Raw genomic sequence first — 25182 nt, 5'->3', positions numbered from 1 at the left:
CAATGTATGAATATTGATATTTTATGTTAGAGAATTAGATATTTATTCCATTTTTAAATTTTGAGGGATGGTGAAAACTATTTTTCACAAAATGATTTAAATAATGGAAAATGTTTTTGAAAGTTTATCTGAATAATAAAAATAAATAAATTTTTCTGTAAAATCTTTTACACATAAAATTTTCTCTAAGTTATTTTTCGGTTACCAAGCAAGAGTTTGTTTCTGTTTGGTAACCAGAAAATAACTTATTGAGGAAATTTTTTTTCTATTTCATAGGAAAATTTAATGTTTTTCATTGTTTAGATAAATTGTGGAAAATATTTTTTATTATTTGAATTATTCTGTGAAAAATATTTTCCACCATCTAATGTTAGTTGGGTATTAAAAAGATCGATTACAAAAATGTTCTCACTAATTTTGGATCAAAATTAAGAAAGAAAATGAAAATGGACAAAATAAATAATAATATTTTTCAAAGCATTTAACCACATATCTATAATGAATGTAAACTCTAATTTTCAAAAAAATTTCCACCTCATCATTTTTTAACTGTAATATTATAAAAATATCAATATTTATCAATTGTGTAAAATATTCAAAACTTATATTTATAAATGTATATTCATTACGTGACGATCATTAAAATATTTTTTATTATAATTATTAGTAAGAGTTATTCAATTTATAAATAAAAGATTTATTTGCATTGAGTTATTTCATTAATAAAAATTATATTTTAATATTTTAATACTATTAAATAATTTAAATATTAATAATTTTTAATTAAATATTAAGATTCATCAAATTTATACTATTAAATTTAGTATAAGAGTGTTTTTCTAGTTCTTCAAAAAATGTCTTACTTTTTTTAAAGTATGTAAGACATTTCATGTTATCAATGGATATTTTTCTTATTGACCCCGTAAAATATTTTAAATTTAAAATAAATTTTTCTTCATCTTTAAAACAAGTAAAAATCCTGAAAACATTCTTCGAAAATTATTTTTGCAAGAATTTTGAGCTACACAGCAAGGGCAGAGATTTTGAATTACACAAGGCAAGTTTATGGACACTCGAATTTCAAGTTCTAACCGCTAGACTTGAGGACGCTTGCAACTTGTACCTTTTTATATTATATTAATTTTTAATATATAACTTTTTACTTGTGGATGTTAAAAAACCTAATAATTTATCAATATTTTAATAAAATCATTAAATATAATATAAAAAATTAAAGTTAAAATTCAATTTTATTTATATATCTTATTCATCCATCATTGTTATGTATAACATAAATTTCTGATAAATTCCAGATGATTCATAGTTGTGAACGGATACCTCTTTTAGTTTATATGCTCTTGAGGGAGTTTTGAAAAGTTTTGAAATGATATCATTTTAAAATGTATCAAATTTTTTTAGATAGGAAACGAATTTAAGATGACAATAACTTTTAAAAGCATCAATTTAAAATATAAATTTTTTTTGAATATATATATATATACAACAATATAAGGTATGTATACTGTTATAATGGAGAATCAGAAAATCAAAAGTTTAGGCATTAGTCATTTTATCTCACATATTCACCTCTCCTTTCACCTTTGTAACCTGTAAATATACTTTCATTTCAACTTCTAATTCAAAGCAGGGGTATTCAATTCAATGGCCTAACTGTTAAGTTTAATTATCCAAAAAAATAAAAATAAAAGAATATAAACCAAAGGAGTGATACATGGACTTGCATGTACACTCAAGTGTGGGAAAAAATTTAATGGATAGGAAGATAGCAAGTGAAGAAAATAGGGAGAAGGGGTGAGGTAAGGTTTCTCTAAGATTTGAATTCAAGACTTCCAACTCTACTACTAAAATCCCAAAAAGCTTGTTGCAATTGTGAATGGTAAGGATGTGCTGATCGATTCAATGTTAAAATTTCAAAAAACCAAACCCAACTATCAATACTTGGTCGAACCACTCCAATCGGTTTAAATGACTTTGCTCATCCCCAGGGGAGCAACATTGCTATACCAAAACCATAAAATCGAGAGGAAAAGGCAAAATGAAACACAACAAGAAGCTCATGATAAAGCACATACTTATAAAATTGTCAAATTCCTAACTCAAAAAACCCAATGCCAGTTGGGGTATCATAAACCAACTAAAGAAACATGTAAATGTAACCAATAACTTGCTAAGTAATAGACAGAAAGGCACTTAATCGAAGAGTGAGAATCCCATATCTTCATCGTCACTCTCCTCCACTTTCTCTTCCTTCTTTTTCTCCTCAGCCGCCGGTGCTTCTGCGGCTGGGGCAGCGCCTCCAGCAGGAGCTGCAGCTCCTCCTCCTCCTAAGAAACCTCCGCCTCCGCCACCTCCAATAATCACCTGTACCATACACCAAACTGCTCAAGAGCTGCAACGTGTAATACTAATATCCATCCAATCATTGACAAAACACTGCACAAATACTTCGCCAAGACCCCTTTTTTTTCCTCGTGAAGATTCTGGTTTTTAATTTTTTTCAGCAATTAAAGTTTCCGACCCACAAGCGATCAAACGGTTTGGTAAATAGATTGAGGTAGACAAACAAGGACGGTTGGGACGCGAAGATGATGCAAATAATGAAAGAGGAAAGATGAAAAAGAAAAACCTGGAAAACAGCAGACTTAGGAGTGATGAGAGAGAAAGAAGAGGAAACGCCGCCAGAGGAGTCGACGGCGGTGGCGCACTGAACGAGTTTCCTCTGCAGCTCGTAAGCAGAAGCAGCAGAACCTTCAAGTTCTCCCTCCAACTGCTTGGCAGTCCATTCCCCGGCGCTGCCCTTGCACACAAAGGTGAAAACTCCCATTGTTTTTCTTGTCTGTCTCACGCACCGCGAATCGCAAATTTGCACACAGAGACGGAAACGCAGAGACACGATCTGCTAGATTTGTCTGTTATTTATATATCATATCGTCGTATATAAGCAAAACCCTAGATTTCTCAATCCTAAATGACTCCTTCCTCCCTTCACTATTTTCTTAATACCTGTTATGTCCTCCTTTTAGCCCGGCCCGATTTACTAACCAACGGATTATTTGATTAGGTAGCCCAAGCCCATTCAACGAAAACTGAGAAAAAAAAAAAGAATTAGATTGAAGTCTAAATTTGTTTTCTTTGCTATGTTTTTATTTAGAAGGAAATAAAAATAATATTTATGTCAAAATAACATATGAGAATGACATTTTAATAACATTCTTAATAAAATTGAATTATTGCTTCTAAGAGGATGGGTATTAACAAGAAATTTGGAAAGTCATATTAATAAGAAAAATAATATTAATGGTTATTATTAGTAGGGTTAGCACCGATTTGGTTTGATTTTTTTCAACTAATCTACTTCTTAAAAGTAGAGTGAAACAAGATTTTTTAGAAATTCAAAATTTTTTTTTAAAAAATAAAATTTTTAAAAAAAATTTAAAGAAATGTTTTAGAGGGAAACTTTCTCTTTTCTTCTTTTAAAAACACAAAAACTTTTCAAGAAATACCCCTTCTCTCAATTAATCTCCTTCTCCTTTCCCTCCCTTTACAAATCATCATTTTCCAACAAAAATCGTGATCTCATTTTCCTTTACGTCTCTCTACAAAGATTAAAAAAAAAAAACATCAAACACAACATCAGAATAACAAAATTTTAAATTTTTTTGTTCCTACAAAAATTAAGAGAAAAGAAAACGAAAATCCAAAATTCAAAGTTTCATCGAAATACTACTTAAAGATTTGCTCTTTTCACCAAAAATTTTAATACTATAATTGCTATACAAGTTTCAGAGTTATTCTGATTTTTTATAAATTTTTTATTTGAAGTAGATTTATTTCGTTTAGATTTATTAAGAGATTGAAGATAATATGAATAGGTAATTTTAACCAAAATTAAAACTAATATATTTTTTTTTACCAAACAGCCTATCAAATAATTTTAACTTAATTTTAAAATTTATTATTTTTTTATAAAAACTTCATAATAGGTTTTAAATTAAAAAAATATTAAATCAAACAAGCTCTTAAAACTCAACTCCGGACTATTTCATAACTAATAAGCTCTTTTTTCCTTCTTTTTTTTTGGGAAAGGTTTTATACAAATACATGTACATTTTTTGGACGTTTCATAGGCATACTATTTTGCAGTTAATATTCTACTTTGGTTTCCTAATGTTTGCACTTAAATATCAAGACAACACAATTATACATAATTAAAATTCTAATCTGCTAATTGGTAATTCAGTTGCACTATAATATTAATAGTTTATATGTGTAAAGATATTGCTCCGTTTTACATTTAGTTTTGCTAGTTACTATATAAAACTGACAACCAAATAGAATGCATTCCATCATACAAGTTACATTACATCCTTTTAGTTATACATTGAGAAAACTCATGGGAAAAACAGCATTGTGGAGGCAAGAGTTCAATTTTCTATATAGGAAGGAAGATGTTCAACAAGACTACAACAATCAAACCAGATTTCCAATCACCTGCTGAGGCCTAAAAAACAACTAATCTATGGTGGCTTTGCCTTTTAACAATAACAACTAACGGTTTCTATAAGCATATGATGATATTGCTAATTTTTGTTAGCAATCCTCATACAACCTCATGACAGTCATTGTTCCCTGTGGGAAGTTGCTTTCCATCATTCTTCCCTGGCCACCAGCTATGATCTCCTGGGAAGAAAATTGAGTTTCAGCAGAAAACAAAGACCCCCTTCTCTGATTTGATCATTCTTTTTGCCGGAGCAGATCCAACGATTCTCTCAAGCTAGCAAGGCAGAAGTCAGAAGAAAGCAAATACTCATGTCAGCAGACAAAATATTACATAGGAAAAGAAACTCGGACAATTCAAGAATACTGTAGTACAGAGATTCACGCATGCCAATGATGATCAGGGAAAAAATAACCAAATATGCATGCTTTCAGTTTTCAGCCTAATCTTTCTTAATTATTTTCCAATCTTTTGCTCAGTTTCTGCTGCAATATTAAGCTTAATTAAAGGTCAGAGCAGATTTGCTGTTTCAACCACCTCAAAACATCTTCGACAAAAACTAAAACAATACTATCACAGCAAATACTGCTGCTTTTTACCAAGGTGAAGGCTAGAAGGCCCCTACACAATTATCACCCTCCAATACTATCATCACAACTCTATCCACTGCCATCCAGCAATGGAGGAGATACGCTGGGATGCTTGGATTGCATATGACTAACCTACGTAACAAGATCGTAAGACATTACCCGTAGCTTATCAAACAGAGAAAATAATATGGTGCATGCCATGTCATCTGACCCTTCAAGCATATTGACAATCTGGAATAAAAGAGGCATGTGCTAATTAGATTTAGAAAGAAAGCTGAGCAACAGAGAAAAGGGTAATCAAGTTTATGGTAATCACACTCACCTCAGGGTAAAACTCCTTCCTCTCTGGCAGAGAATAGATAATCAAATTTCGAATACCACGAATCTAGGCACCAGGAAAATTAAGAGGCATTAACACCATTTATCGACACAACTCATTTTACTTTTCATATTCATTCAAATCACAATTTACAAGATGTCACAAAAATAAAAGCCAGTGTAGGGTGTCTAAATAAGGAAATGCCATTGTGCTATGAATACAGAGACAAAAGCAGTTTAAAGAACCTTATATCTGCGATAAAAATGAATTCTCTCAGTGTAAAGCATGATCTTTCGCTTCCCTTCAAAAAACCAAACTCGTGCGCGAGATATATCTCTCTGATCTGTGTAACTAAAAAAAAGAGAAAACTTATGACTAACCAGTAAGGGAAAGTAAAGTTTTAAAACAAAGACAGAAGGCTACCAGCATGCAGCATAAAATGAACTGATAACACACAGAACGAAAGTAGAAATATAGTATCTTACTCCCCGAGCAAACAGAATGATGCATTCTGAGACTTCAAGAAATTTCGAAGTCGAACAAATTCAAAGTAAGAACTCGCAAATAGCATAATCCCACCCTATAAAAGAGCTCAATGAATGAAAAATATAGTAAGACTTTGAAATTAATAGAACTACAGCATTTTTTCAAAGAAGGCTTAAGCACAAGTACCTGTTCAGAATCTTTTATCTTAGGAAACACCTGGATCAGGAAAATCATCAATGTATAAGTTGATATTTGACAAAGATAAGATAAAAGCAAGTTGTATTCTTCAACAGCAAGCCCAATCCTTCTCGGTGCCTTTTCATTGAGGTGAATATGTATTTACATAGGCACCTCCAAACTGAAAGAGAAAACTACAACAAGCTCGTAGGGTGCTTATCCAATAGGGAGTTTACAATATGATTCTCTGTGGATGAGTTTCTAACAAATCCCATACAAATTTCAAAGAGCATATAGGATCCCCCAACCCAGTATTCGCTCACCCATAGGATGGAGCCAAAAGCATATTTGTCCCAATAAACACAACACACTCCAAAATATACAATTCATGCTATGCAGAACTTACACAAAACACTACTAATCTATTCAGGACATAAGTATGAGAGACTGAACAAAACTTAACCTAATTTTATTAACAAGGAAATGTAGAAAAGGAAAATAAAATATCTTCCTCCAGTTTTTATTCCATGGATGCTCAGAGAATGTGCAGTTTCCTACATGATAATTAGAGGTATCCATCTCCCAAGCAGGACTTTTGCACCCTTTAACGAAAAAAGCCTTTGCCAACACCTAGTTGGGCCGAATAAAAGTAGAAGTTGGGCTGGGCTTGGAATTCCAAATCCAAGCTTGCCCATAACCCAGACGATTATATGTCTTATTTATTAGAATATTTAAAATGTAAGTATAAAATAAGTAACATCACTTCCTAGTATGTATAATGAAAAACATTTATAGAAACACAAACTCAATTATCCAGTCTGGGCTTCGGCCTTTAACTTTGTCCAGGCCCAATCCTAGGATTTTATTAAGCTTAACTTATTTTGTCCAGGTCTGGCCCAATATATCAGAAAGAGATGTCCAAGCCCACCCAAATTGTTGTGGAAGACTTGCAGGCTTACGTGGTCTGCCCAGCCCTGGACACCTCTAATGATGCATCCCTACATCCTATCCTACACTTTTAAGTAAATACACTATGCAAAAATCAATATGGTCTTCTTCAAAGTTTGCTGCAACTATATAATTAGATCAAGGAAGCATTCCTATTCAATTTCTTAGGCTCCATTTGGTTGATGCTTTTGCTTTTTGCTTTTTCAGCAAAAAATGATTAGAAAGGAAAAAGCAAAAAACGAAAAATGAATAGTAGAAAACAAAAGACAAATAACAAAAGGATCAATCAAATGGAGCCTTAGTGTCTAGTTAAATGCATGCAGGCACATCTCAAAGATAAGAAGTTGAGGTGCCCGTGTAGTTGAGCTTCCAAAAAATTAACATCCTAACAACCAATAATCATGTGTATAAGGTAAAACAATAAAATATTAGCTTTCTTCTGGTATTGTCAGAACAATTCTGCTTCTTGATAAATAACAACTAAATGGATTATATACATCTGTTCCAATGCATATATACCTCTCTAAAATTACTTCACACATTTCTATCCTGTGGATAAGAAACACTATGATGTCATTATTAGAGTTGGTGAAGGAAGTGAAGGAAGATCTTTCTTACATTTGCACCCTATTACTGAACCGAGTTACTGTAAATTGCCATAGCCTGGCAACATAAACTTTAGGATTTCTGCTTCAAAATATTGTTATGTTTTTTACTAGGAACATGGACTCCAATATTTTCCTAATGAGAAAGGAGATAAAATAAGATCTCATTGTTTAATTTTTTGATCATGCAAAAAATCATTATTTAAATTCTATTTTCATGATTTCTTTGTTGTTGGAGTGTTACTTTTACCAAAAGAAGCTGCAAGACCCTCCTATGACTAGGCACCATTAATGAGTGCAATCAAATATTTGCAGGTTTTCCAAAAGAAGACACATTGAAACAACAAAATAACTTTGGAGAGAATGAACCTTCTTAGCAAAATATTCAAGACGAGCATCATCAACCGCAGCTATTGAGTCTGCATCAAATCTTTCATATATCTGTCGAAGTCAAAGAGCACAAAAATATCAGGATAACCTAAAATTAATGCCTACCTCTCAAGGAAACATAAGTGACATAGATGAGCTAAATTCACATATCAGGCGATAAGAAGACAATTACAAACAACAATATCTGACCTACAATTACAATAAGGGAAATTGTTTATTATTCACATTACATGGGGAAAGAAAAAGAGTAAAAGGACATTTTTGCAACTTGGCAGTGCTTGATTTAATAACCAAACAGCTCCAAAGATCCATATGTGGGAGATGTAAAATCTGAATAAAGTAGTATCAGTCCAGTCTTGTTTCTTATGATGGAAATAAAATTAAAAAATGAAATAGAAATAGCGGATGAGAAACTCCCAATTGGAGAACTAGGAGAATTATGGAAGAACAAACCTAAACATTTTGGTTAACAACAAATGGGATCCTTTTTTAAATCCTAGGTTCTAACCTAAACAAGAAGAGGTGTCAAAAGGGTTCAAAGTGGCACCTCTTCTAAGTGTGAGGCAGACAACACAGTCTTTCATGTTGATCAATCATATTAGAAGTCTGACATCTGCTAGCTTAATCTTGCCATCTTTAAGGCATGTAGCTCAAGATTTACAAGATTGTGGTACGTTTTTGTTTGCAGCATGGACACAAGGGCATGTATGAATCAACATGCAATACAAGGGGTAAGCTTTGTTGTGTCACTATATGGGTTATGGTACTCATGGTAACATCCCCCACTCAGGATATTTGGTAGATTTTGATACGGAAACAAATAATTCTTATACTTGCACACAAATTTTAGAGTAATAAAAAGATAAAAAAAAGAATTGGATAACAAGCCCTTATTTAATAATATTGCTTAAACCTAATTGATTGAGATGCATTTCCAGTACCGAAAGAGTATAAGTTTTCTAGCCACAAGGAACAAACAACAAGAGAAGGCTTTAAATGCTTTATAAGAATATAAGAAATAACATCTATGTTATTTGCTTCCAATGACCAGTTGTAAGTTACTGTTCTACTCTCATTCATGGAATATTCAAAGCCAAAAAAATCTGATTGCAAATTTAAATAATATTAAATTTAATTCTTAATTCAAAATTAAAGACAACATTATCAATCACTTATCCTATTAGTTCATTGAAAACAAGTGGGTGGGTGGCAATTGAAGGGTGCAAGAGTGCAACAGCAATACTGCTTTCTGTCCTGCTCCAACAGCCATTTTTGGTTCATTTTGTGTGTCTCCAGTACACCATGATCAACCATCCAGATTAGACAAGTCTGTAATAAGACTCATGCATTCTGGAATGGGCAAGTTGAGAATAATGCTTATGTAGCTTTTGGAGGAAATTGGTGAAGTTTACTGGCTTTAGCAAGGTAGAAAATGCTTGTTTGTCACAGGGTGTACTGAATCAGAATCAATTTCCTGAATTTCATTGTCCAAAGACAAAGCCCCAAGCACAAACCTAGTACCCAGTAAATTAGTTTTCTTTGGAAGTATTACTTCAATCCCTTTGACCAAAATACCCACTATAAACTAGCATTTTATTTCTTTGACCAAAATACCCTCACAACGAGTCAACTTGGGTCAGGCCAGCCTCTAAAAAAGGTTGTGCCACGTAGGCCCATTTGTGGGGGTACCATGCTGGTATGATGTCCCCTGGGACATGCATCCCGACACAACTCTATCTGCATCTTGCCCATTGTCATCTAATATATTAGGTTGTGGGCCACCTGACCTATGTCATACCTTCAACAAAACTCCTAGGGTAATATAAAAATGACAGCAACATAACTAATTAACTATAGGGTGCAGGATTTGCAAAAATTACATTGTCATGTACATGAAAATAACCTAAATAATACAAGTATACAGGTTCTTCAAAGGCTGTATCCTTCCCTAGGCAATTACATTCTTGCCTTAAAGGCTATCACCAAAATGATGTTTATTTACTATCACTCCTAAAAGTTTTACCCTCTTTTCCTGTTATTTAATCGCTAAATATACTCACCAAAGGTAAAATCAGTTAAAAGAAAATAAAAAAAATGAATAATAGTATACAACAAAAATAAAAAATTCTTCTCTTATCAACTAATATAACATAGCAACTGCATGTGGCGTATCCTAGTACATGCATCAAATGAGGACATAAATGAGTAGTATATTAAAATCTCAATTTACATTTTGCTTGGAAGGTCAACATCCATTGAGGACATTGCCCAAGAAAGTATGTTAATGGCATCTGAACAAGGCAGAGCATAAGAAAATGTGTGATCTAATAAAAATGCAAATCTAGCCAGGCTTACCTGCCGCGCTTGGGATAAAACTTTAGGAAGAACACCATTATGCTCACGCACTGACTTCACCTGTAGAGACAAGTAATTAACTATTACTTCGTAGCATTTCTTTTTCCTTTTTCATTTTTGTTTGCTAAATGGTTCTAAAGCTAGAGCTTATAGATTAGAGCCCCAATAGTGGGTTTTCTATTTCCAACAAAGTTTAAGAAACTGCAATTACTTTCAAGTTCTTTATCTTTTCCCCCATTTAAAGGTCATAGCAACAATATGCAAAAGCCTTGTGCACACACATTCTAATCAGTTGGCCAACTAAAGGGTTAAAAGAATGTTTAGAAAGGAGGGTATGTAGAATAGCTAGGTAAACTAATGAGCAAAGTTCTACTCTTTAATCATCTCATGCATTCTCTCTCTCCCTATCAAATAAAACAAACAAAACAAAAGTTTGCTGATAACTCTATGATATAAGAGTTATTTGAGCTTAATTTTGATAGTAATTTAGCCTAATTCTCGTAGTAATGTATAAAAATTAGTAGATTTTATTTAATTATTTTAAATTAGTTATTGTAGGTGAGTCAATCTAATCTTAGTTAATTTTATGCTTAATTTGGTGTTAATGTGACTAAGATAGATTGTTATTAATTTATTTGTGTTTTTGTAAGTGTTTGATGAAAGAAGAATTTTAATGGAAAAAGGAGAACAATTTCAAGGTACAGACTTCTAATGCACTTGTTTCAATATTTTAGCCATAACTCTCTCTACAGAGCTCCAAATGAAGTGATTCTTCGATCATTGGAAAGATAAGAGAAAAAGCTACAACTTTCACGTTTACCACTTCACCCAATTCGGCTTGTAAGATGGTCAAAAATCTTGTCGAAGTTGACATACTGTAGCAGTCCTAGAGCAATTACAATTTCTATTAATTAATTGGGTAAAGTTGCAACTCAGGTAGCCCGGTGAGGAAATTCCAACTAAAATTGACTTCTTTCTCTAACCAACTTAGCCTAACTTCAAAGCCTATAAAAACAACCTTTCGGGGGACTTAAAAAGAACGAAGAAACACCAGATTAACAACTGAGAGTCAAGCCACAGAGTCATTGAAGTTAAGAAAAATTTACAAGATTCAAGGAGATTTGGAGATCAAGAATACAATTCTTGAGTTTTTTTATATTTTTTTTATTCTCTTATTTTCTTGGTTTTGTTTTTAATATTTAAATTTTATTGGATAAAAATATGCGACTTGATAAATTGTTAATCTAAGATTATAATTAAACTTAATATGTAGTCTTAATTATTTACCTCTCTTTTACTTATGTTTGATAGATTTAAGTTGTTTATTTTATTCTGTTCTTAATGCTTCTAGTTGACTGACCACCAATTAGATTGAATTGAAAACCTAAGTTAAACTTTGACGAAAGAGATTTAAGTAGACCTTGAATAGAATAGCGTATGATCGAATACACTTGGTTCATTAGGTGATTTGATTTTCATATAGATTAGACATACACCTATAAACTATACGTAACCAGGATTAGAGCACAAATTTAATGAATCTTTCTTCAATTTAATTTGCATAAACATATAATAAATTAATTAGGAGAGGTATTTTTATGAGAAACTCGACAGTGACTTGTAAATAATTTAGGACTCTAGGTTAACAACTTAATCCATTAAATTGAGTTAAGAAAGCGAAACAATAATCAAATGAAGTATTGAGGGATATCATAATCTTAGGTCTAGTAGCCAAGTGAGTTTTATTTACTATTTAATTGTAGTTTCAGTTTATTAGTTTTAATTTTTCTTTTCTATTTTAATTGTTTGGATAAAATTAAGGTGTTATAATTTTAGTAGTTAATAGTAAGAATTAAACAATTCTCTGTAAGAACGATACTCTACTTCATTTCTATATTACTTGTTAACTATACATCCACTATGAGAAATCAACAACATTTGCTTTCCTATTCTTTGCTCTGTAACCATTCAAACAAAGATATAATTCTTATTTCTTAAGGCTTGCAGAGACATAGAAATGCCTATGCAACAAAGTGTAGAAATACTTTAATGCTACGTTTGGGAACATGCATTAGAGAGAGTGGATTTGGATTTGGCTTGTTATATATATTGTGAGGATGAAATGCACACACTACATAAAAACTAGTTAAGATTCAATATATACATATAGGTAGGAGAAGATGGATTTAAAATTCACAAATTTACCACTAAATGAAGATGCAACAATTCCATGAATTAGAAATAATCCTGAAAGTCAAGTTTACATGAGTTTTATTACACAATTTATATTATAATCCAAATTCTCAAATTTCCAAAAGCAACCCAAACAATATTTCCCTCTGAGTAATGTGAGATATATAGAAAAAGAACAAAACGAGATGGTCATACCTTTCCTTGATAGTTAACACACTGGTGATTGAAAAGAGCATTCATGTCTGGAATAAGAATGTGTCGAAGAGATTAGCAATATTTGTGCAATAGCCATATGCATCAAGAGACACTCAAGGGGCTTATTTTTCATTTTAAATTTTTACACACATCACTGATGTACTTAACCACACAAAATTAATTACAAAAGCATAGGCACAATAACATGAAGGTATATGATTTTAAAAATTCTTAATTCAAGTCTAGCCTAATACATGACAGACTGATACCTTTGTGAAAGATTAGTATTAGTAAAAGTCATTCTGGAATTCCAAAAATGATAAAAAACTATGCCTGCATGACTGAAATTAAATTCTTGGATCAGGCAAGCTACTAGGCTACAAGCTTTCTACACTCAGTTACACAGTTCAACAGGGGAGTAAAGAAAGAAGATGGGAGAAGGTAAATGCACTGGAGCTGACAAATGCTAGCTTTGCACTGTAGCAAGTAATTACAAACATAGAAATAGTTCATCAAAAGCAGAAACTCCATTACCTGGATTTAAATAATAACCTAAAATAATCGTCTGCCGATAAAATCTGGCAAATCCATCCAAATACCTAAAGAAGAAAACAACTTATAGGAGTCAAATTATTTCCATATAGAAAGAGGAAAAAAAGAAGATAGAAAATATCAACTTGAGAAATTTCTTGAAACATGCCACTGTCTAATGCGCATAACATTAGTTCCATGCTGCTTGGATGGTATATGGTTCAGACGCTCAACAACAGAAGTCAGAAAACTCCAATTCTAGATTTCATTCATTAAGAAAGGGGGGAAAAGTTAGGCATTCTACTCAATATAATAAAAAGGAAAAAAAAGGACCCAAAAAGATAAATTTGATCATGCAAAGTACCTGTAATGATATTACATCCGCATGATCAATAATAACAACCTGTTCATACAATAAAACATGCTCATTTTCTCGTCGTTTAAGTTCAATAAAAAATAGGGATGCACCCATAAATGAAGAAATGCACACTCCAAAAAGTAGATTACTATGCACGAAAAACTACCTCTATAGAAGACAAATAGTCAGTGTCTGAGTCCTTATTTTTTGCCGCCTTCCCAAATTTCTAGCAAAAATTAAATGTCATCAACTGAGTGTTTTAAAATGATATGCATTTATGCATGCAATGGTCGATGTGCTTCAAATCAAACTGAAAAATGAATAGTATGAGGAAAGCAACATTGAGGCGTTTAGATCAATAAATATAACATTACATATCTAAAAAGAGATGATACAGTAATATAAATTTTACAGGAAACACTGCAGCTTTCTCTTACTTTAAGTTCATTCGCTTTTATTCTAGTTTTGTATCTTGATTATGTTGGGTGACTTAGTGAATGTAAATGAGAAAATATATACTATATGTAATTTCCCTCTATGTCAAAGTAGGTTGCCTGACTTGACAATGTCAAATTTTGAACAAGTGATGTTAACTATTAACCAAGACAAATTATTTGTGGTTAAATTGGCCATAGCAACAGTTGCTAGCTAACTCAGCTAGCAACATCCATAGGTGGTTGTCCTGCATAAATTCTCATCTTCACTAGGGATTGGGGTAATGGGATGGGAGAGGGCTACCTTCCATTGTATAGCCCACTTATTAAAAAAAACAGAAAAGGCCGTAGTTATGGTCAAGTTTTAGACTGTGCAAGGTTCTTAACAATCTGTAGAAGAGCTCTTTCCAATATTGAATTAAAGGGAAGAACAGTAGAAAACAAAAGAACCCATCTCCCACCCCCCCTCCCTCTCTCTCTCTCTTTTTCCTAGATCATAATTTATAAATATGAATGTATTTACAAAGCGGCAAATGCCTTGGACTAAGAAGAGTTTTTCATAGGCCAACTCATATTAACAAAGACCAATGTCTCAGAAATGGAAGGTGATTGTGTTTTATTCATGGTTTATGATCAACAGAAAAGCCTTGGTTCACAATCTGGATAGAAAATCAACTTATTGAATTAAACATAATCAACACCTTGAGATAACTGTACAACAATAACAACAAACTAAGCCTTTTCCTACATGTCAGATAGCAATCATGCTCACTAAAAATTTGGTCCTTGAGATAATTGAAACTAAGAGGGGGGGGAGGGGAAGGAAGAGGAGCAACATGTATCTTGAACTTCTTCAAAAGCTGGGAGATAAGTCTAGGCTGAATATGATTGATATTCCTCACTGTTGATCCTTCACATCCTCTTTGTGATATGATACAAGTAGTTAGCCGATAAAACTAAGATTGTTTCATAACATAGACCTTAGTAACATATAAAAAGCTTGAATTTCATATAAAATTTATCAAACTGTCTTCCTGATGTAACTTGGATAGAAAAGAATCTAGAGCCAGTAAAATAAAAGACCACTTCTTGCAGTTGTTAGTTCATATTCTTCTTCCTCTTCCTCTTGCTATTTCATTTTTCTTTCTATATCTGTAAGCATAGACTACACTTTTTCTGCCAGATAACTTAAGGTTAGTGAGTTGGTGTCATGCATCAAGTCATACATTTAATTTCATCAATTGAAAATAAAGTATCTGGTGAGAGTCTTATACAATAATTGCAAGCAGACAATATTATTGTTTCTTCAATATTTGCTTTGTACAGTAACCTGAGGAGTGAAGAGAACTATATTTATATTTTACACGAGTCTAATCAGAATACAAAGGCTCAACAAAGTTTAAAGAAGGCTTAATGCTTACTGTCATTAATTCTAGAGGAGAAGCAACAATAATGTCTGAGGAATAGAAATCACCATATAACTTTATGGTCTTCCTGCAGGGAGATAAAATATTAAAAAAAAATAATGAGATTAGAGGACACCAATAATAATAATAATAATAATAGTAATATTAACATTAAAACTGCTTAGCAAGTCTGGGAGAAAAGATTAAAATAGAAGTTAACTTGATAAAATCCATAACTAAATATAATAATCAGATAGTTTCTAAAAAATATACAAGAAAACTTCTTAATCTTGTGGACCACTGGTCATTCATAGTACTTTACCTAGTAAATTTAATGCCTATCATGAAGTCATCCCTTGTGTCGCCCTTAAAAAGTGATTGATGATCAGAAGGTTTGGAAGGCTTCTGAGGCTTAGCATTCTTTGATTGCTCCTCCATTTCCTCATCACCTTCAACCTCTTCTGATCCAAAGTCTTGATAGAAACGGTCAATGTGCTCCACATTAACCTGGAAAGAATAAATATTATAAATATGGACAATAAAACCTTCAAAAACTCTCCTTTATTTAATTAACAACCAAATTAAACAGCGACTTTTATATGCAAGAACTGATTGCAAACATTAATAAAGTATGAATCACCAAAGTACTCATACAGATATTTACAGAAAACAGGCTTGCAAGACCAGTTATAAAATAATGAGTGCCTGCATTGTTGCTGAAGAAGAGTAGGTCATAAGTTTCACTTAATAGTACTAAGTTTGGTTGTTGCTTTAATAGGATATAATGTACTTATTAATAAAACCAAATTCACAAATAGGTGTACAAAAGCTATGTGAAGCATATCTAAGTAAAGAAACCATACATATTTTAAGTACATTTTGAATTTCTTTACACAAGGAGAAAGAGAAGGGAGGTGCTCCTTGTAAAAAAATCGTTTCCATTGCTTGACAAACTATAACATAAGAGGGATGAGCAAGCAAGTGATTAAGCTTAATCACGCATTCTAGATTTCTTTTCTGAGTAAAATACCCCTACCTCCCTATGTTTTGCCCATAATTACACGTGGGTCCATTAGTATTCGAAATAGACAATGTCTGCCCAAATATGTAAACAGCATTAACGGCAAACATGAAATGTCTAAAATGCCCATTGCATAAAAAATATGAACAGTATTGTGTCAATAGCTCTTCGGGGAATTTTATCAAACACCTTCAAATCTCACAAGTAAAAAATGTCGAGTTCTCACAACAAGCTTTGAAACTCAAAACTTAGATCAAACATGGGTTTGAGGTTTCTAAACCCATAAACAAATAAGTAAAATCAACTCAACAACTCAACCTTCATTTTCTCTTCCCACCTTTCAACCTCACTTTGAATCACCCACCAAAAATCCAAACATGGGTTTATAGTTTCTCTTCACAAGTTGATTTTGAGTCGCAGTGCCAAATATCAACAACAAATCTGGAGCATTTCAGCAATGAAATTTGGATTTAGAGAGAGTTTTAGCTACTGGTTGGTTTAGAGATGAAGGAAGGGCAAAATTGTCCTAAAAATGCTGCCACATCATTAAAGTAATGAAAACACTAACGGCTGACTAACGACAAGATTTATGTGTCCAACGAAAGATATTCTTTTGGGACAGACTGTCTATGTCAAATACTAATGGACCAAAGTGGAATTATAGGCAAAACTTAGGGAGATAGGTGTATTTTACGCTTCTTTTTTTTTTCTGACAAGAGAATTTTGGAATATTTAAGTCTGAAAGAAAGGTTCAAAACTTGGAATTTAAATGGTAATTCATCCCATAAAATATCTGACACTTATGTCTTAATTATACCAAGGCAAACCACCAGGTTTTATTGGCTTAAAACTTATCACAGGAGACAGATCTTGACTTCTAGAGACTTATCAAGGGAGATAAATCAGCTAAATCAATGCATGCAAATCAAGTTGTCAGTTAAAGCAAAGTGTAACGAGCTAGTTCTGGCTCTACTAATTCATATTACATAGATATTCAGAGGATCTCTATACTGTCAATAAAGAATGACTTGCAAAGAGCTAATCCAAGAAATAAGTACCTTTGAAGTTGCAGGGGTTAGTTTTATTAACCTCTCAATGACACGAAGTGCAGTGCTTCTCAGTGGCAATAAAATCAGAACCTGCATCATTAAATAAACAAATCTGACAGATTAAGCACAACCAAGTGTTTTGTTGAGCAGAAACAGATTAGATGATATTGAAGACAAATTTTGAAAAGTTCTGTCAGGCAGGCTCCTGCAGAACAAAATCACAGCCATGTAAACAGTGTCGCATTTCACATGCTAGTCATATAAAACATAAATCATCACAGAAAACAGTTCCAAAAAACAAAAAGGAGCGTGTCAACTATTGGTCCAGAGAACATAAAACACATTAAATATCAGGAATTATGCTGGTTAGCCATTGATTAAGATTAATTATTTAGAAAACTATGATCCAAATCAACAAAACTAGTTTTGGTCTCTGCATTTTTTGGAGGTTAATTTTATTTCCACAATTTCAGATTGACTTTCTTCCCATGAGTTGCACAGCCACTTAGTCTTAATTTATTATAATAAGCAGTTGCCAAGGTCTAAGATGAATGTTAGTCAGCCTCACATGGGATAAATTTGGAATGAGTTTCCCTTTCTCCAGAACTTATGTTCTGGTATACATATATGCCCAATGTCATGCTTAGGATAAATAGATAAACATCTTGCAAGACCTTATCAATCATATGCTGGCCAATTTGCCAATTTTTTGACAAAAAAATTTTATCTTCATCAATCAGATGCTGGCCAATACCTTAGGACGAGTAAACCCTTGATCAAGGAAACTATCACCTGGAAGTATCTCCTCCTTTGTACTCTCTTGATGCTTGCTGATTTTTCCATCATTCTTTCTCACAAGATCTCTAGTTCTGAAAATGTGATTGAGCTGCATGATATATTATTTTATCATTGCAAACTTACTCAAAAATCTAACATAAAGCGTAAAAGCAATCACACAGCAGCAAAGGGCAAGACAAGTACACACAGAATGCATAATATAGGCATCCATGATATTTGAGTCTTCTTCGAGGCCTTTGTGATAGAAAGGTTTCTTCTCACAGTGCAATATATCGCGATAACTGTCGCCTGAGGACAACCAGTCACAGTATCACTCACATAACCAAAACATAAATACCAGATGCACCTTAAAATCAAACAAAAATATGTAATTAATCAATACCAAACGACACACAACTTTTTCTGATTGAAACTAAGACTCAACAACATTAAGGACAAATTAATAAAAGTATAAATGCACAAAAACTAGTCGTACAATATACCAGAACAGTAAAGTAAATTTTGAATAAAATCAAGCAACCGTCTCCAAAGATGAAATGCTTATTTTTTTTTTTTTACTTTAATAATGGTACATCATGTAAAAAATCTGTAATACAGCAGATTACCTTGGCTATTAGGTGATAAATTACTTCTTTTGAGACCAAAATGTTAAATATCTATATCAATGGAAATATTGCGACCTCCAAAATGTGGGCATACCGAAATATATATCAACAAATATAAAAATAGCAATATTAATCGGGGAAAAGATGACAGATATTCATAGTAAAGGTTGGAAATTCAAATCAAACATTGGGATATATTTATTCATATATTTATGCACGTTTTACTATTTGTAAAGTATGATATAAAGTTCTGCCTAATAACATTATCATTTTCATTATCATTACACCACCCTTCTCACCTAAAGTCAAATTTAAACTTGCATAACTATTTGCATTTTCCAAGGTCATTGGTCATGCATAAATCATCTATATACCCAATAACAACAGTATGAGAATCAATCCTGCTCAACTAAAAGTAAATGAAACCAAAATTTGCTAAAATTTACTTGGATGGTTTGCAAGAAAACAGGTTGCCCTCTATTGATGTGTATACTCCTAATCTCTAACAATAGGATAAGTGGATTTGATAACATATTGTCTCTTCAGAGACAATTAAGCTTAAATACAGTTAAGTAAGGCTTCACGTGAGAGGGGCCAACATTTGCTACTTTAGGCTTCACACCTTAAAAAGGGTTATCATTCACAATAGGAGAAAAATTACAATAATCAAAGCAACAAAGCAGCAAGAGCTCTATAATTTAAATGTCTACATGCTACTACGATATGTGTCAAAGATTATTGAAAACTTGATCCCCAAGTATAACTATTATCATAACACCATTTTTTCAATAAGACATATGTGGTCAAGAACAAATCTCACTCATAATAGATGCATGTTGAAGAATGAAGACTACAAAGAAGAGTTACTAAAAAAATCCAAATAAGAACAGTAACAAGTAATACTGCTGATTCTCTCAGCTATGAAATCAATTAGCAATGGACGACCATATGAAGAGGACTTACAAAGAGAGAAGAACCATCTCAGCCTAGACGAATGGAAGTCATTTCCTCCAGATGTCTTGTAGACATCCAACCAGTGTTTATACAACTTTTGCTTGAGACCATAATTGGAATTCATGTCAGCATCCTGCAAAATAAATGTTGAAATAGATTAAAACAAAAGGTGAAAATGCAGAATCAAATTCTTTAATCATACAGCATGCTCTAAGATGTACTTCAAAAAAAAGAAAAAATGGAAAAAAAATGAGTATATTCTACTTTAGATAGGATTCAGCTTTGACCCAGAACATTGCCTCTAGTAGCTGAAGCAACCTAATAATTAGCAGGACTAGAAGAACAAATTTTGCATCTTCCTTCTATGAGCTGCTGGAATAAACCTTCAGCATGAAGCAGCCAAGGAGAAAGGGCTGCTTTTATGGGTTCAAAGAACAACATTTTGTCTAATGAGTTTAGGATTCACTGCTCAAGGTCTCATCACTGACATCCTCTTATCTCCAAAATGTAAACAGAACAAAGACAATTACTGTAATAAACAGTAAGATTCAAATTACTATAGTAGTCACTTTAAAGTAATATTCAATGCCTTTCATCCCAAGCATGATAGATGCAGTCCTATATTTGAACTGAAACAGGAACAAAACCAATTTAAAATTTCAGCATGAAACTACATCAACATCCAGCAGCATCTCAGAACCCAGTCTACAGAAAATCATGCTGTTTTCTTCTTGCTTCTTTTTCCTTCTTGTCTTTCAAAATTTTAAAGCCATAAAAAGCAGTCTATACCCCAACTTCATTACAGAGTTCCTAATGCAAAGAAGTCTTCCTAAAATAAGCCAAGTAATCTACGAAAAACAAGGCAAATTAAAGGCGGGACCAGCAGAGACAAGACACGCTAACCTGTGGGCCTCAAATCAAGAAAGCTCAGATATTAAACTTAAGTATAGGGAGGGTAGATGAAACTGTCACAACTTAATAATAACCAATCATGGTAAGCAGATTATTCTGCTAGATGGTTGGTTAAACAATATTAGAAAGCAAAAAGTTATATCAACCAGACATACCTTTAGAAAACACTCTCCTGTTCCTACCCACTTGCAATTCGATACGTCAGCAGCAGACACCTCCCATGTATACTTCCATTTCTTCTTTGACAAATCTTCAGCCTCCGTTTTTGACAAGTTGTACTCAACATGTTTACTAAATGAACTGCAAAAAGAAATGATACACAAACTTCAAAATGACAACCCCATAAATAATCACAAATGATGGCATGCCAAACATCATTATAAACTTCACATAAAGAGTCAAAACTCTCTATGCATTAATTTATAAAAGTCAAGAATATTGATTGCTCCAAAAATAAAAACTAATACTCATACAATCTGGAAAGCAAGCTTTTGAAAGTTCAAAAGGGTACTATATGTATTATATTGTGCTTCACATACTTAAACTAAATCCCTCTACAAATAAAATGCAAGTCATTTAGATGAAAATTGGTTACTAAGTGCATAGTTTATTCTACTCAATGAAAGGACCTTTTTCTCAAGTTAAACTTCTCACAACATACCACAAGCGTATTTTCACAGCAAGTCACAAGGTAACAGATAAAAGCACTGATCAAGCCTGAGTTAACAAGTCTACATATTTACTACTTTCCTTTAAGTCCTCTTGAAATTAAATTTAAGTGGTCAATTCTAATTCATACAACCAACAACTTTAAGAAGATAGAAACTACTTGAAATTACAAAAAATGTCACAGCATTCAATCAGACCTGGCGGCAACAGCTGATGGACCACAGACACTCAAGTCATCATCTTGATCTGTGTCAGAGGCTTCCAAGTCATCTTCAGTTTCAGCATCTTCAGTCTGTTCTTCAGTACCAACCATGTCAGGTTCTTGCATTCTAAGTGAGTCATTATCAGTTTCTATGTAAGAAAAAGAAAAAAGAAAAAAGAAAAAAATGGGTCAGCAAGAAGAAACCTTTGTTTATTAAAATAAAAAAAATATGCATGTGTGTTTAAGAAAGAAAATCAATGAAAACGAAATGTATTAATTTGATGAGAAAGTATAGAAGATCTTTTGTAATACCAAGTTCCAACATAAAAATTTAAACCTTGTGATCTTTTTTATAGGCTAGAAATTGCATCCACGAAAAGACTCAAAGAGACTTCTGCCTCTAAACATGCACTCTAGCCATTTCATTGATCAGATCTTGTCCTTCAACCATTTATCTCTATCTCTTAGAACCCCTTACAAAAATATATGGCTCCAAAATATATCTTAAGGGCTTAAGCATTGATGTCCACTTAAACTACTGCACCATATTCCCTCCATGCAAAATTAAAGTGCTCATAATTTTGCAGACCACAATACAAATAAGGCACACCTAAGCCAACTATAATGCAAAGTAATTAATGATCAAATAACTGATGCAGTCAACTAATGCTGACAAATTGATCGATTCACTTGCACTTGGTGCTACTTAGAAGTCTTCTTATATGATTTTTACTATGGTATTAACAATGCGGTTCCCTTGTGAAGAACTTCCTGCAAAGATGATATCCAAGGCATCATGCCAGACTTGCAAACTTATAGCACTATAGTCATTCTTAATCTGATAAATACAGATAGTCTTCCATATATATTCATTCTTAGATCATCATTTGATATCGTTCACAAACTCTAGACTTCCCTTTGTTTCCTTTTTTTTCTTTTTAATAGGAGGCTACCGTATCAGTCAAATCTTCACAGATAATATTGATTTTTCTTTTGGCCAAGACCACCATTCCTATGAGATTGCTAATTTAACAAGTCTACCTTGGAAGCAGGAAGATGAAGGGTTTAGAAAGGGAATGGATCCCCACTCCTGCTTCCAACATGCCTCTATCCCTGAAACGATAGTGGGCATCACCTAAAGGAGCAAGGTAGCATGCACCTAAATTCTTATCATACATAGCCCAAAAATAATTGAACCAAAACCCAAAACAGCAGTCATAAAACCACCAAGCTAGCATGAAAGGTTGTTCAAAGTGTAAAAATTAGCAATACAGAAAGGGGCAGAACATACTTGCACTCAATTAGGTTAAAAACTATAGACTTATATTAATTGTATGAAGAAATAGTAAGATGTTTCTTACCCTCATCACTATTCTCCTGCTCTGATATGCTAAATGATTCAGTGCCATCAGTTTCATCATCTTCTGCAACTTGTCTTTGTTCATAACAGAATAATATAATAAACTATTAGGCTTCATTTCCTCACATGAATCATAAATTTCTTTTTTTTTTTTCCTTTTCTTGACATATAATATGTGTGTTTGTGTGTATAAAAGAAAAAGATATTATCAACAAATTGTATATAGTCCACCAAGGGATGACTAAACAAATATATCCATAATCTATATAAAAGGAGCTTAAGGGATATGAAACTTTTTTGAGGAAAATACTTAAATCTCAGCTATGTCATTTTATTTGATTATAATTAAAATAACAGTAATCCTTACATAAAAAAGAACAATAATCTCTATCTAACCAAACGTGTATGTCATTTCATATACTTTGACTTACATATATTATATTCGTAACAAAATGATTTCGGGCTGCTAATTTTCACAAAAGAATTTTTTAGTTAGTGTTTAGGTATAGTTGAAATTTCATTGTGTCCTACAAAAACAAGTTATTCATAGATTCTTTACAATGTTTCAGTGTATTGCACTTTCATACTAACAAAATATAGTTAAAAAAGTTTGACGTAATTTCTCATTTTCATGTCAGTATGCATAAAATATATTATTTTATCGCATCACATTTAGTAAGAATAATTACCTCATATCGGATTTTCTACCAACCAAAATTTTCAAGTTCCAAGTGGTTGAAAGTTTATATCAATTAGTTGTATGGTTTTCAATTTTCTTAATTTAATGTAAACATTTTCCAAAGGAAGGGTTTAGTAAATGTTTGAATTTATTAATTTATTTGAGCTTTATGTTTCATAATTGACTGATTACATAATTTACATACCAATTTCATGTGGGAGGAAAATCTAGTTTAGAAAAACAAAAAAAATAAATAAATAGAACAATCGTGCTCAACTATGTAATCAGTTTGATACAAAGACCAAGAAACATAACAATACTAAAATGCATCATGCAATTGGTATCAGTAATGCCTACAAAGGTCCAATTTCAAGTGAGCTTGCAGAAAGAAATAGATCATAAATAGCACGATAGTTTAAGAATCCAAAATCAACATGAACTCTCTGCTTAACTATAAAAGTGAACAACAAAAATACCTCCTTTGATAGGCATCAACAACAGATTTGTTACTTGACCTGAGTTTTGTCAACAACTTATCATACATTGTTGGCTCCTTATAACTCATTTCCTCATAAGCACCACCACTAGATTCTTCCCCAGATGATTCCGCTGAATTCATTAATTAAATGAAATTTAGAATATTAATTCCAATGAACAGGCTGGATGGTAAAAATCACTATTTTTCATCAACAGGGCATGAACTCGAGAGGCGAAAGTCCCTAAGTCTAAATATCAGATCAAAAATTCAGAAACTGATGCACTGTAATGATCAAACTGAAACTAAAAAACATGATTTTTGACAAGTAATTCTAATGAAAATTCTGTTATCAATCAATTTGAATACAAGAAATAGTCAAGGAAAGATAAAATTAAACAAAACTATGCATATAGAGGGGCCAAAAGTTCAACATGCCTGGCAAAGTAGGCGAGGAGCTACGAGTAACCTCATGTTTGACACGCTTTCTGTTTCTTGCCACTGCACTTCTCTCAAACTTATCCGTTGTCCTGTGCCTTTTCAATCCTGCTTATAAAAGGAAAACACATATTTTTTTTTACAAAATAATAAAAGAAAGAAAATAGAACGATTCTTATAATGCAATGTAGCAGAACAAAATTATAACAGACATTCCCAAAATCTAGCAGCTCGTTTGCATTATATAACTCCAGAAATATATTTTATATATAAAAGGAAAAGAAGAATGAAAAGAGAAAGGGATGGCGAGGAAAGAAGAGAGTACCACGTTTTGCACCGAATTGTTTTCCCATGATAATGCTTTTAATAGTCGCTTTGGTTAGCTTTTCTCCTTCGGAGACTCGGACAAAGTTTCTCCAACTCAAAGCCACAGATAAACCCTACAGAGTTGGGGCTTTAGACTGGAGGGACGGAGGGTATTAAAGTCTATTTAGTGGTTTAAAAAAGAATAGAG

The 25182-nt window shown here is 32.6% G+C and overlaps 2 protein-coding genes across 5 annotated transcripts; both read right to left on the bottom strand.

Moving 5' to 3' along the window:
- Positions 1 to 2057: 2057 nt before the first annotated feature.
- On the bottom strand, positions 2058 to 2939 carry LOC18589342 (large ribosomal subunit protein P3-like). Its single transcript, XM_018126543.2, has 2 exons — positions 2648 to 2939; positions 2058 to 2382 (listed from the first exon to the last, which is right to left on the bottom strand). The coding sequence occupies exons 1-2, from the start codon at positions 2843 to 2845 to the stop codon at positions 2212 to 2214; spliced, it is 369 nt and encodes a 122-aa protein (XP_017982032.1). The 5' UTR covers positions 2846 to 2939; the 3' UTR covers positions 2058 to 2211.
- Positions 2940 to 4338: 1399 nt separating this feature from the next.
- Positions 4339 to 25159, bottom strand: NOF1 (U3 small nucleolar RNA-associated protein). 4 transcript variants are annotated; one of them, XM_018127779.2, is made up of 25 exons: positions 24994 to 25159; positions 24669 to 24779; positions 24232 to 24364; positions 23078 to 23151; positions 21712 to 21865; positions 21001 to 21145; positions 19943 to 20066; positions 18562 to 18662; positions 18331 to 18462; positions 17586 to 17666; positions 15829 to 16013; positions 15522 to 15594; positions 13833 to 13892; positions 13673 to 13711; positions 13478 to 13566; positions 13312 to 13376; positions 12778 to 12824; positions 10390 to 10449; positions 8014 to 8085; positions 6101 to 6130; positions 5914 to 6008; positions 5674 to 5779; positions 5432 to 5494; positions 5269 to 5340; positions 4339 to 4795 (listed from the first exon to the last, which is right to left on the bottom strand). In XM_018127779.2, exons 1-25 carry the CDS (start codon positions 25019 to 25021, stop codon positions 4721 to 4723), a joined length of 2214 nt encoding a protein of 737 aa, XP_017983268.2. In that variant the 5' UTR covers positions 25022 to 25159; the 3' UTR covers positions 4339 to 4720. The 4 variants fall into 4 exon arrangements, with proteins under 4 accessions (XP_017983268.2, XP_007014328.2, XP_088666111.1 ...); XM_007014266.3 differs by having other exon boundaries at positions 24669 to 24776; XM_088809985.1 differs by having other exon boundaries at positions 24997 to 25159.
- Positions 25160 to 25182: the final 23 nt, after the last annotated feature.

Source organism: Theobroma cacao, chromosome 9 (genome assembly GCF_053813885.1).
Source record: "Theobroma cacao isolate CCN51 chromosome 9, ASM5381388v1, whole genome shotgun sequence".
Taxonomy (NCBI): domain Eukaryota; kingdom Viridiplantae; phylum Streptophyta; class Magnoliopsida; order Malvales; family Malvaceae; genus Theobroma; species Theobroma cacao.
This window is presented reverse-complemented; position numbering and strand designations above follow the sequence as displayed.

Excerpts from the sequence above, each read along its gene's own strand:
- LOC18589342 (XM_018126543.2), bottom strand. The coding sequence starts at position 2,845 with ATGGGAGTTTTCACCTTTGTGTGCAAGGGCAGCGCCGGGGAATGGACT. Across the intron at positions 2,383-2,647 it reads CTAAGTCTGCTGTTTTCCAG|GTGATTATTGGAGGTGGCGG; the intron begins GTTTTTCTTTTT and ends TGTATGGTACAG.
- NOF1 (XM_018127779.2), bottom strand. The coding sequence starts at position 25,021 with ATGGGAAAACAATTCGGTGCAAAACGTG. Across the intron at positions 21,146-21,711 it reads CCATCAGCTGTTGCCGCCAG|TTCATTTAGTAAACATGTTG; the intron begins GTCTGATTGAAT and ends TTCTTTTTGCAG. Across the intron at positions 5,780-5,913 it reads TCATTCTGTTTGCTCGGGGA|TTACACAGATCAGAGAGATA; the intron begins GTAAGATACTAT and ends TCTTTTTTTTAG.